Here is a 12,452-nt window from a genome sequence, read left to right as displayed (position 1 = left end):
CCCAATTAGAGCGTGAGAGAACAGTTCAGGTCTGTGATTTGGGAGTGAGGCAGCATGAAGCTCAAAAAAAACTGGAAAGGAACCAAGGTGAGGTCAGCTGCAGACAGAAGAGAGGCAGGGCATCCTTCTGACCCAGCTCCCTGGCTCACAAGCTGGAGTTTGTGAAACTGCAGCTGGGAGCACACTTTTCTGCCTGGAAGAACGGTACTGGGAAACATTTCTGGGACTGTGCTTTCATGAGGTGAGTGACTTGAAAAGGAGATAGATGTAGGGTGAGACAGTAAAAGCTTGAGGGCCAATGCTGAGTTAAGAAACTGATGACTAAAGAGGTAACAGGTTTCTCTGAATAGCAGGAAGAAGCAGATGCCCAGTTCCACATGAAGCACAAATGTTTAGTTACTCTTCTATTTGAAAAAGGCTGTGAGTGCTTGGCCAACCACTTCTTGGAAGGTTGATGATTTCAGTTAGGTTTTCCAGTGGGAAAGTGCCACCTTCTTGAGGCACAAATCAGATGGGTGACTTTGATCTGAGAAGAAATACGAACCTGTGAATTTGAGGTTTGTGACAGATCTGTTTCTTCATTGTTACAAAAGAAAAAAGTGGCAAGAGTGCATAAAAAGTGAAGATGGTATGAATGTAGTTGTAACCCAGACTGAACAGAATCATAGAATCGTTAAGTTTGGAAAAGGCCACTGAGATCATCTAGTCCAACCATCATCCCACCCCCACCATACCCATTAACCACGTTCCTCAGTGCCATGTCCACTTGGTTCTTGAACATCTCCAGGGATGGTGTCTCCACCACCTCCCTGGGCAGCCTGTGCCAGTGCCCAACCACTCTTTCTCAGAAGAAATTTTTCCTGATATCCAACCTGAAGATAATAAGCTTCCTGATACTTTGAGGAAATAACAGCGCTGAAAATGTAAGCGTTCTTTTTGCAAAGATGTAAATGGCAACTACCCAATGCAGCAGGGGGATATGTTTGCTGTGTAGGAATTTGGCCTAGAACCTAAGACTTTGTTTTGGTTTTTTTTTCTTTAATTTCTTATTAAGGACAGAAAAATTTGAGTAGTCTCTGAAGACAAATATCCTCAGTGATAGCACTTACAGGATGCTTGCAGCTTTTTCTGAATTAAGCTAAACCTGAACAGTAGAGGCTAAAATTCACTAATTTATTTGCTCGTACAATGTATTTCAACTGCTGATTTTTGTGCAAGCCAGTTATGGCATGATTCACCCCTAAGGTAAAATGGAAGATGTTTCAGAGGAGCTGCCTTCCCCAGCTGTAGGCAGGAGTGCCTACCTGAGGATTTTGTTTGACACGTTGGTCAGTAGGACTCTGAGACTTAGCCTCTTCTGCCCATCCTTCCCAGATCATTTGCTGCCTCTCAGGATCTGCATGAACTTGAGATGAAGATGAGACAGCCACCATCTTGGGGGCTCCACTAAGATTTCTTCCTTAAAAGAGAACAATTTAGCAATGTGAAATCTGTGAAGCTTCCTCCTGCAAGGCTGTTAGCACGAAATCTCAGGCTTTGCAGCGTGGCAAAAGCAGAGAGCACTTTGAGGTTCTCATTACTTCACATTTCAGTGGTAGTTTGATATTAGGAAAAGTGTGTAAGTAAATAAGAAAAATACGTATTCGCAGAATATTAAAGGAGGAACAGTTAAGAAGGAAAAAAAATGTAGAATTGCCATCAACAGACTTCAAGAAGTTTTCTTCTCTCTTTCCCCTTTTGATGGCCGTCTAAGGTCCCATTTCTGCAGGTGCTTGAAAGTGTTCTCTCTTTTATTTCATCCATCTCCATGCAGCACTTTCTGCCTGTGAGGCTTGAATCTATCTCAGCATAAGCCCAGAAGCTGCATGTCTTCATGGTTTGCTGCAGATGCTGTTCCTCTCAGGTGAGGAGTGGCCACAGCTGCTTGCTGTGGGTGCTTGCACTGCCCAGTTACCCACTACCATCACTTGAATAGTAGGGATTTATAAAGGTTTGTGTGCTGGAGAAGAGAAATGCAAGGAGAAGGAAAAAGTTTTTTGCAGCTGTGTATGTAGCAAGAATTTTTTGAGGCTGCTCTCTTCTTCTGCAGTAAAAGAAGTACCAGACTTCTGAAATGCTGCATTTAGTTTCTTCTGCAGCAAACCAGGAGACACTGCCTCGGATCTGCCGATAGTTCTAATGTTTGGTGTTTTTTTTGGTCTTTTTACACACGCAGTTTTTCTTCATGGTTTTAGGGGACTTGGATTATCTCACGGTATTAGCAGGCAAGGATTTTACATACTTTTACTTCAGTGCCTTGATCACAAGATTCTTTTCTGCCAAGCTTCATTTTCGATGCGAAGTGAGTTTGAATTTCTTGATGTTCTAATTGCCAAACCTGGCTTTCTTCCACTGCATACTGATTCTGGCTTGTAAGTGAAAATTGTTCTGAAGAGCTGGGCTAAGTGCTTGTTTGTTAGGACTGGTATTGATCTCAGAGTTGTCTAAATCAATTTATTATTGTGAGGTTGTTTATCAGGAGTAGACTGGTGTGTATGCTTTTCATTTTGCTTTGGAAAGAAGACGAGAGGGCATTTACTAAGAAGAAAAAGAAAACTGCAAAAGAAGAGCTGCCTTAGATTTCCTTAAGAAATCATGTAAGTTAGGCAATATGCCTTGATCTTAATGTTTTTTCTCCCTTGTGTTTGCTGTCTCTTTAGTGGCAGAGGAAATGATATTGGCTGTGGCTTGTAAATTCTCAGCATGTTTTCAGGATAAATTCTCTCTCCACTCATCACTCTGTTTTGGTTGCTTTTCCTTGTAAGCCATGATGTGCATTATGTTCTCTGAATGTCAGATTTGCTTCAGTCAGCTAATGCAACATGTTAAGCCCAAGCTTTCAAAAACAGCCGTGAATTTTGATTGCTACTGTGCGTGAGCACACCGTTAGAAGTGCATGTCCGTGGCCGCAAGCAGTGAGCTGACAGCTGCCCACAAAGAGCTACCAATGCTCAGTCCTGAAGTTACGGACTATAAACTTGCAGCAGCTTTGGAAAAATCACTTCTGGAACTCAGTTCTGCCCTCACCGCAGAGAATAAAGTAAATTTATGCTACTGTTAAGACTGAAAAACCTCTGCAGGCTGATAGATGCTCTGTCTACTCCTACAGCTGTGCCCTGGCTTCCAAGTATTCTCTATGCTGGGGCTTTGGTGGACACTTTCCTCTAGTGCCAGTGCATGTCCTGAGGACTCAGGGCAGCTTTTTCACATGGGAGTGAGGCAGGTGAGGCGGTGTTCTAGCAACTAGCTAGACAGGGACTTGATTTTTGCCTGAAAAGATTTGGACAGACTCAATGATAATAATTCTACATGTTGAGTGTGATCTCAGCCATTTTTCACAAATTTGCCTTGTGAGCATGCTACTTGCTTGACTCTAAAGGAGCTTTTTGTCTGGAACATAAGAAGCATTCCATTTGGTCACTGGAAGTGAAGAGCTGCTGCCTTAGCTTGCTCTCAGGTTAGGGTGGTTGCTGTGGGCAAAGGTCCATTCCGGTAACATGAGGCAATGCATGGTGCAGGGCATGGCAAGTCTCATCTTCCTGAGCTTTTTTTTTTAAGAGATCACATTTGTCAGAAAAATCTTTAAACTAGTAATGCCTTCTTGTTTTCTATTTGTTCCTTGAAAAGCTCCCTCCAAAGAAACCCCCATCTTTCTCCTTATTATGAAATGGTGCCTTCTGGGCATCCCACATAGGCATTACTGGTAACAGCTACACTTCTCCACCCCTTTAGCTTAGTCTGGTAATTGGATTCATTTAATCTTCTTTTGTCGTCATTCCTTTTTACTGAATCCCAGTTCTCTTCGGAACAGATTTGAAAGATAGGCAGGGTCAGAGGCTGCCAGCAAGTATAAGAATGTACAGGGTGAAGGACCCAGAAGATGATGTACCTTGTAAGGAGAAGGAGCTAGAAACAAAAAATGAGGGGAAAAAGCAGAAAATTGTCTTTCTTCCTTGCAATATAGTAGACCTCAGAAGAATGGAGACAACATACATCCCAATGGAGTGGAGTCCAGAGAGAAGGAACAAAAACAAATCAATATATTCAGAAGTAACCAAAATCCCAGAGCTCCAGATCCATCCTGAAAGTGCTAAGAGTAAGGAAGGGCCATCAAATCTGTCAAGACACATATGTCTGTGGCTCTCTTCTAGCACTCATTAGGAGGCTTGATTAATCGATTTGCTGGAACTGTTCCACACTTTAGAAGAGCTAAAATTCAATTTTCTGAGATGCAGTTAATTGAGGCTCTCAGTTACCTGGAGGATGGCTATCTCCTCAGACTTATGACTTCAATGCATAAGTACTGCTGAGACTTTGCTGCATAAATCTTTAAACACTAATGAACTAATGTCTTGGGGCCAAATCCAGCGCTAGTGTTCTGTAAATCTTTACTTCTAATGATCTGTGTGAGATTTATACAAAAACACTGAAGATAGATACAGTTGCAGCACGTTAATGGTGTCCCTGGTTGCACAAGCATTCTGATTTGGAGCTTACTCAGAGGGAAAGAAGAAAGAGTAAGAGATACGCATTTAAAAAGGTATTGCCTCTAAAGCGTGTGTTGCTTTTCATCAACCTGTCCTCATTGACCTACTCTTTGTTAAAGCAAAAAGGCTTTATTTTATTCTCCCAGCCTTAATGAGAAGCAAAGTATCTTCAAAGATGTCCCAGTGAAAATCATCGATAAACTCATTAAGAACAGTTACTTTTATGTAAATACTACTTGGGTAAGAAGGAGCATGTCATAAACGGAAGGGTTTATAATAAGGGAGTGGCAGGTGCCACTGTTTCAGAGTTATTTACTCACAGTTGCCTCATTTGGAAAAAGGGGGAAAAAAAAGGACAACTGGAAGGGAGGATGAAAGTCTTCCTCTTGCACAAAGGATCTTGCACTGATATTTACATCCTTTCTGCTTATGTGGCCTCATGCAGCAGGTTTGACTGCATCTTGCTCACCCTAAGCAATGATGGATATCCCATTTGGAGTTGATATACTGAAGTGTGGAAATATGATCTTATTGCTGTTACAGTACTGTTTTCTTACAGCCCTAAACCAGAATTCTGCCCTAATTCTTCTGAACCAGGTCTCTGTAAAGAATCACAGCCCTTCACAGTCTTCCCCTGTTCGACCTGTCCTTCCTTGTTGTAGGCAGAGGAGCTCTTGTCCTCTGTGTTACCTGCACAGGCAGCACGTTCCTCTAAGGCCTGGGTGTGGTTTCCATAGGTCTCCCATTTTTCTTGTAATTCTATCATCAAGTTGGAAAAGAAGGTCCTACTTGAGAAAAACAGTGCTTCTGAAATGTTTTTGCTCTGTCTTAATAATGACATTGTATTTTGAGTGAACCATTTCTCTAGCTGCTTGAAATATACTTTTCTGGTGGAAGATACTTCCATCATCTCCAGCTGCTGTCAGTGTGCAGTCTCCATGACTTGCTCTGCTGAGACAATTGCACAGATGGCAACTGTGTTTCTTGTTTTCTGGAAGCTGCTGCTCATTCCACCAGAGCTACCTCGCTGATGAATGCCATTTGTTTTTCTCAGGGGACTGAACAACTATCGTATACTCAGAGTTTTTTAATCTGTATTACTGTCACTCCATTAAAAGTCTTGTATCACCAAGATCAATTATCTATTTCAAGCTTTTCATGTGCATCAGTTACAGTCTTGGCCCTCTGTCTGGATGCTTGTGCCACTAACAGCCTGCAATTATTTTGAACATGGTCCTTGGGCATTAACTGCTATCCAATAAGACAGCACCATTTTCCCTCATTTCCCTTTTAAGACTGTCTTTCTCTGTACTATCTGCCAAGCATGAGCCACTTTGGTACGGCTGAGAGACAAGATACTTGGGAATGGCTGCATTGTCAATTACTTTGTAATTGCTCAAGCAACTTGTCATCATGACGCTGTACAATATGCAACTTGTGCAAGGATGTAGCTTCTTGTATACACTCTTGGCATTGCCCGTTCTGTTATATTTTTTAATGTATACTTTGGTGTCACCTTGAATTGAATGTTGTACAGGAGAAGCTGCATTGACTGAAGGACTTATTGCCTAGCGCAGTGGAACCAGATTACATCTGGGCTTCCCCAGTTCAGCAACTGCCCTGTCTACAGGTGCTTTTCATCAATAGGCCGTCTGTGAGGATTGTTCTTCAAGGACATCAAGAGCAGGAAGTTCCCATCAAGCTTGTGCTGACTTGGCACTTGACAGTTGAAGGGAAATGCTGAGACAGTGTCAGCACTTTGATGCTTTACTTCTTGCAGTTACAATGAAAGGCTCGAGATTCATAATACATCAGTGGTGGTTATAAATGGGATCATTTGTACTGTAGAGGTTGTCTCAGACCTGCTTTCAGTTCAGCTATTAGCCAAAAATTTCAGTATCAGGAATTGATACTTAGCAGAGTCTTTCACCCACTAGTTCAAAATGTGCTGTTGACCCAAAATGTGTAGCATTTGATGATAGTTCAGTACCATGTGTGAAACAGATTGTGCTGTTAGGAAAAGAGTCTTTGTTCATTCACATCATGTGAGCTGACAAGTCTATGGTTGTTTATAGGTGATTACGTAAGACAGGAGTGAATTCATGGATACAGTTCTGTCCTTTCCACTTTCAATATTCCCCATTGGTTTTCATTGCTAAGAAGCATACCACAGTTCATCTCTCCTCCCATAGGTACTTTTTCAGTGAATATTGTCTTTTGTGCTCTCCATTTTCATTATTCCACTTCCATTTTCCTGATGATTTCCTGGCAGTTTTAGTCACACTGCATGTTAATATTTTGTCCAGAGAGGCAGTGATTACAAAGCAGGGCAGGAACAATCCACTTGGAATTGCACACAGGACATAGTGTAGTCCTTACTTAGCACACTGTACCATGGGGTTGACAAGTGCAGAGCAAGTGAATTAAATAATGCCTGATGAAGTCAAGAAACTCAGCCTGGAATAAAAAGTTTTTTAAAATCCAGAAGATGTCACATTCACCCTAGAGCATAGGTCTCCCTTCAATAAAACTGTATCTAATTAGCTTCTGCCAGTGAATATAGTGTGGTAAAGCAATGCTTAGGACCTTGTGAATCTCTACAAAGAAGCATGAAAATCAACTGTGTTTAAACTGCTCAGCGATAAGCAAATTATGCCCTCTCACAAATCACTTCACCAAGTTTCCTCCTGTAGAGACAAATAGAGTTTGTTCTCATTTCCTATTTATCATGACTAACCACCTCTCTCTATGCTCAGCTGTTCTTTTTATTCTCTTTCTTTGTGCTTTGCTGTCCTGAAGCAAAATCTGTATGGATTTCAATGGCTCTCTTGTCTTTTTTTGACTTGGTACTGGACAGTTCGATAGCATAAGAGATGATTCTTTAAATCCTAGGTATGATGCCAAAATTCTCTAACTGAAAGAATTAAGAAGAGATAACAGTTCAGCTGAATGGATGCAAGGTGTATATGGGGAAGTGTAAAACCTCTGAGACTTTCTCTTCTGATTTCCTTTCTGTAGCTCCCATCAAATCTCAGTCTTTCTCTGCAGTAAACTTTCTGGGTATGGAGACTGTAGGAGACAGATTAAAAAGGCTCAGATTTTCAATGCTGTGCTCAGCTAGTCTTCATTTTAGAGACAGAAATAAAAGCAAAGGACAGTACTGTTTCTTGAAGAGAGCAAAAAGATGATGTGAGCTCCTTCTGAGAAGCCTGTATTTTTCTGCTGATGATCATCCAGTAAGTTCTTTAGTAGCCTCACTCCTGGCAAAGTCCTTGAAATTTTCAGTTCCCTCTTTACCATGAGTGCAGTAACAGCTACATCCCAGTCTTCAGTCGGAGTAGTCCAGATGCATTCTGAGACTCAGAGCCTGATAAGGTGCCACCTTTCCCCAGGGCTTAAATTTGCTGTAGTAAAAATGATACAATTTTAAATGCACTTTTCTTGTTAGAATTTTCACTTTGTGGATGTTACTGATCTGTGCATGTTGCAACGTAGGTGGTAAAGACTTGAATTCCTCATTGACTCCTCTCTCTGTCTTTGTTTCAGAGTGCCTACCAGGGTGTGTGCAGAAGGATGGCTGCGGCAGAACCTCTGACCGCTTTCTCCCGATGGTACCTCTATGCCATTCATGGCTATTTCTGTGAGGTCATGTTCACAGCTGCCTGGGAGTTTGTGGTCAACTTCAACTGGAAGTTCCCAGGTGTTACCAGTGTGTGGGCACTCTTCATCTATGGCACCTCCATCCTCATTGTGGAGAAGATGTATCTGTATCTCAAAGACAAGTGTCACATTTTAGTTCGCTGCTTTATTTACACCCTCTGGACGTATCTCTGGGAGTTCACCACTGGCCTCATCCTACGCCAGTTCAATGCCTGCCCGTGGGACTATTCCCAGTTTGATTTTGACTTCATGGGCCTGATCACCCTGGAATATGCCATCCCATGGTTTTGTGCTTCTTTCATCATGGAACAGCTGGTGATCAGGAACACCCTGCGCTTGAGATTTGATGAGACTGCCGAGCCAGGGGCTCCTACTGTTCCCATTGCCTTGGCCAATGGCCACGTGAAGACGGATTGAACCATGACTCGGAGCCACCCTTAGCAATCTGAGAGAGCCCAGACCTCTACCACAGGCTGTTAGCTCTGGCTTCGAGGTACTGCTCCTTGCTGTATGATAAGATTCATAAACCCCATTTTTCTAATGGGGGTGTGCATGGGATATACCAGAAAAAAAAATGGAACCAATAGATTTTGTAAGGATTTTACTCTTTGGGTTCCAAGGACCAATATCAGTTACTTGTTAGTTAGGTCATTTCTGATTTTAACTTATTACAGATGAAAGCAGTCCTTTTGCTTACACTTCTGTGTGGAGAAAGAAGGAGGGAAAAAATACTAAGGTGGAAAAGTATTCAAAAAGGAAAAATGGAATCATTGGAGGATGGTCATGGACACGCCAGCAAAGTCAGTGATCGGCTTACTCCATTAGGCAATATTCAGGTGCTTGCTTGCAACCAATACCTCCTGTGGGACCTGAGATGCTGCAGGAACAAGGAAAATCCGTCTGCTATGGAGAAGAACCTAAGGCTGGCAGTCTGCTGGGGAGGTAGATGGTGTTCCCCTCATGAGGTCCTACTGGCCTACCCCCAAGGTTCTTTTTTTGCACCACAATATAATATGGTGCTGGACATCTTGCTGAATTTATACAAATCTTGTACTTTTTGAAATCTCAGTCCTGATAATAGATTTTTTTTTTTTTTTCTTTTTTTTTTTTTTTTTTTTTTTTTTTTTTTTTTTTTTTTTTTAAGAAAAAGCCTTTTTTGCTGAGTGAATTTTACCATAATCTGTGCAATCTGAATCTTGGCAAAAGGCACAATAAATATGTAAGTCTTCCCATCTCCTCTGTCCCCCCAAAGCAGAACTTGTCTGAAGGGCTGCTGCAGATTCCAGCTCTCATCCCAACCATGCAAACTTTGTAGAGACTATACATGCCACAAGAGTCTTCTGCCTTCCTTCCCAGGGATTCCTCTGTTTCTGGTGATGTTGATGACTTAATCTGGCTGCAACTCATTGTATTTGACCAAAGGTCAACATTTTTGTGTGGCTGAAGTGGTACCCAGCATTCGGTCCTCTAGCACTGATGGTCACCCTCCATCAGCACTGGCAGCCCAGTGGTCTCCTCAGTGTTCCAAGAGGATTTGCTCTTCTTTCCCAAATTCTATTCTAAATAACTACAGCAAACCTTTCCCATGAGAATAACTGCAGGCAGCAAGAGATATACCATGCTGTCTGTTATAGGGAGACACATTACTTCCAAAAACAAACACAATTCTCCCTGAGGAGCTCTTCTTCACAGTTTGAGCAAGGTTTTGGGTTCTAGTGTGAGAGAAGCAATAGAGAGCGGTAGGAGCAGGGAGTGCTGTGGCTCCATTTTGGAGCTGCTTGCATGGGGGCAGTTTGAAATTTAACCTCATGGGAACACTTGTAGAGTCCGGGAAAAGCTGTAGAACGGGAAAGGTGCCTGATACTGGCAACCACAGGTTAAATAATGTGCTTTGGTAAGCCTTGGCTGTCAGAGCCACAAAAGTGGAATTTCCTGTTGTCAGAAATATCGTGCTCGTGACAGCTTTACCAGGCAGGTTTGCTGTAATTGTCTCATAGGACAGATTAATTTTGAGTGTTCCTATACTGTAATCAGCAGAGCTGCAGCAGGGATGAATTTGGCTTGAAACACACATGTTTGTCTGGTTGTGGGTTTCCACTCTTGCACTGGAAGCAGCCAGGTTATTTTTGTGCTGCTCCTCTGTCTGAGGTAGAGCTCAGCTGTGAACGTTGTCCCTGGGGAATCTTCTCCCAAGGGGAGAAGCACTTCTAGCCCTGTGAAGGGAATCATTGTCTGGTTCTGCCCCTAGAAAGCCAGTGTTAATCCTTTCTGTGTTGCACAGTGTGCAATTATTTTATTTCTCTCCTTCCCCCTTCTCACATGACATCCATTGCTGGCAATGGACACAAATCAATGGTGTCAAGGAGTTAATCACATCTGCCCTAGGATACACAGTGTCTCTTAAAGCACTCTGAATGTTTAGATGGGTATTTAGGGTTTCCTTTTTATAGACCATTAAATTAAAAGAGAGCAAATACTGAGTAGATGTATATACTTTTTCCTTGCTGTGATGCCAGTATTATAAAACCAGAGAAGCACTATGTTGTTTGTCAGTCCTGATGGTCTTGCGTGTACAGACCCAGGCAAAACAGTCACCTCATGTAGTGCAGGGGGGCAAAAAGAGATGAGCTCTGCTGAATTAGAACAAGAACTGCAAGGTATAGATAAGAGCTGGGATCTCATCCCATACCTGGAGGTGTTCAGGGCCAGGCTGGAGGGGCCCTGGGCAGCCCTATATGGTGGGTGGCAGCCCGGCCCATGGCAGGGGGTAGGAACTAGATGTTCTATGAGGTCCCTTCCAACCTAAGCCATTCTATGATTCTGTGATGTCCCCGCTTTGGCCCTAATTCTGTCAGGGTCATGCAGTACCTGGAGCCAGGCTGTTCTCTCACAGCACAGCATGGCTGTGGTGTGATGCTGCTTCTTATCTCTCCACGCCATCTGAAACCCTCAGTTTCATAGAAGCATTCCTAGGATCTCTGCTTTCTCCTTAGCAGCTACAAAACTCTCAGAAGTGTTAGAAGGAGCTAGCAGCATCATTTGGTGACTCCATACCAGCTGCAGGTGGGACTAAGGGAGGAAGAGTTCACAGAGCTAACTTGGTACACAGCCATGTGTTGTGACTGCAGAAGTTTCCACCAAATGATACAGTTCTTGCACAGTGATGTAATATTTAGGTGCTCAGGCTATGGAGGTGTCTCCCAGCAGCTACAACATCTTATTCTATTATCCCTATTGCCTATGCCATTGTAACCACTACTCTGGTTTGCTTTCTAGCGATGTCTGATGCATACCACCTAGATATTGCATCCTTAGAGACTTGTAACTTACACCCAGAAGTGCACTTTTCTTGCAGTTTGCACACCAGAAACAGGAAAGGACCCAACAAATTATTAAATAATTTCAAATAATTCCCTGGACAACAAACGTTATTGCAGGGTTTGCTTTAATACCATGTACCTAACAAAGCAGGGTTAGCTAGACTTCTTGCTAAGCAATGTGGCTTTGTCTCTTCTGCAAAATCTCTCTTTTTAATACGTGTGATGCTTCTTACAACATCTTACAGGAGAAGTGCCCAGAGCACGTTACTGAGGTCTTGGTGGCAGCTCAGCATGAGCTCAGGAGCTGGACTGAAGTGATACAGACACTTACATTGTGAAGGAAAGAAAGAAAAAAACAACGCACAAGGCCTAACCATTTGTTTGTATGTGTATCTTCCTTGGTAGATTAAAGTTGCCTGTTTTGAGTTCACCAGCAATAAAAAAAAAACTTGTGATTTATCCACCTCGTCCTAACTCTGCAGCAGGAAGAAGACAGGGGCCCTGTGCTGCTTTTTGAGGAGGGTGGGGAATGGGAGTGGTGGATTTTGGGCTCAAAGTACCCCAGGGTTCTACTTTTGACTCTCTTGTATTGCTTATCCCTCTCTCTGTCCGTCCTAAGGGGTGCCCATGTACATGATAAAATACAGTTCTGCATCCTCGGCACACGGAGCAGTTCAAGCACTGTTGTGATGATGTCTGTGCACATTGCAGTGATCTTGCCAGAGGGAAACAGTTGGTTCAAAGCAGGACTAGACCACATTTTGATCTTGGCGTTATAATTGAGAGAAATGTGTACATATGTACCAGGTATAATTATGCCTTTGGTCTGAGTGCATTTTCTGATTAAAGCAGAATAATCCGATCAACCTTTTGCTTGACTAGTCCTGTGACTATAAAAGGTAAAAAATGGCTGAAGGACTCAAGCTTCTGGAGAATTAGGAAGCTG

General features: G+C 42.7%; 1 protein-coding gene across 7 annotated transcripts in view; it reads left to right on the top strand.

Annotated features, from left to right (window-relative positions):
* Nucleotides 1-11,965, top strand: part of TMEM229B (transmembrane protein 229B) — a 31,987-nt gene extending 20,022 nt beyond the window's left edge. For 6 of the 7 annotated variants that reach the window (XM_042814165.1, XM_042814161.1, XM_042814164.1 and 3 more), the window contains one exon: nt 8,073-11,965. In XM_042814165.1, coding sequence (XP_042670099.1) covers nt 8,100-8,603 — 504 coding nt within the window. In that variant the 5' untranslated portion in view covers nt 8,073-8,099 and the 3' untranslated portion in view covers nt 8,604-11,965. The remainder of the gene's footprint in view (nt 1-8,072) is intronic. The other variant, XR_006168076.1, reaches the window with a different exon arrangement.
* The last annotated feature ends 487 nt before the right edge of the window (nt 11,966-12,452 follow it).

Source organism: Centrocercus urophasianus, unplaced genomic scaffold, assembly GCF_019232065.1.
Source record: "Centrocercus urophasianus isolate 14NV4802_14NV808 unplaced genomic scaffold, USGS_Curo_1.0 seq_14, whole genome shotgun sequence".
Taxonomy (NCBI): Eukaryota; Metazoa; Chordata; class Aves; order Galliformes; family Phasianidae; genus Centrocercus; species Centrocercus urophasianus.
Note: the sequence above shows the minus strand (reverse complement) of the source record. Positions and strands in the feature narration are given on the sequence as shown.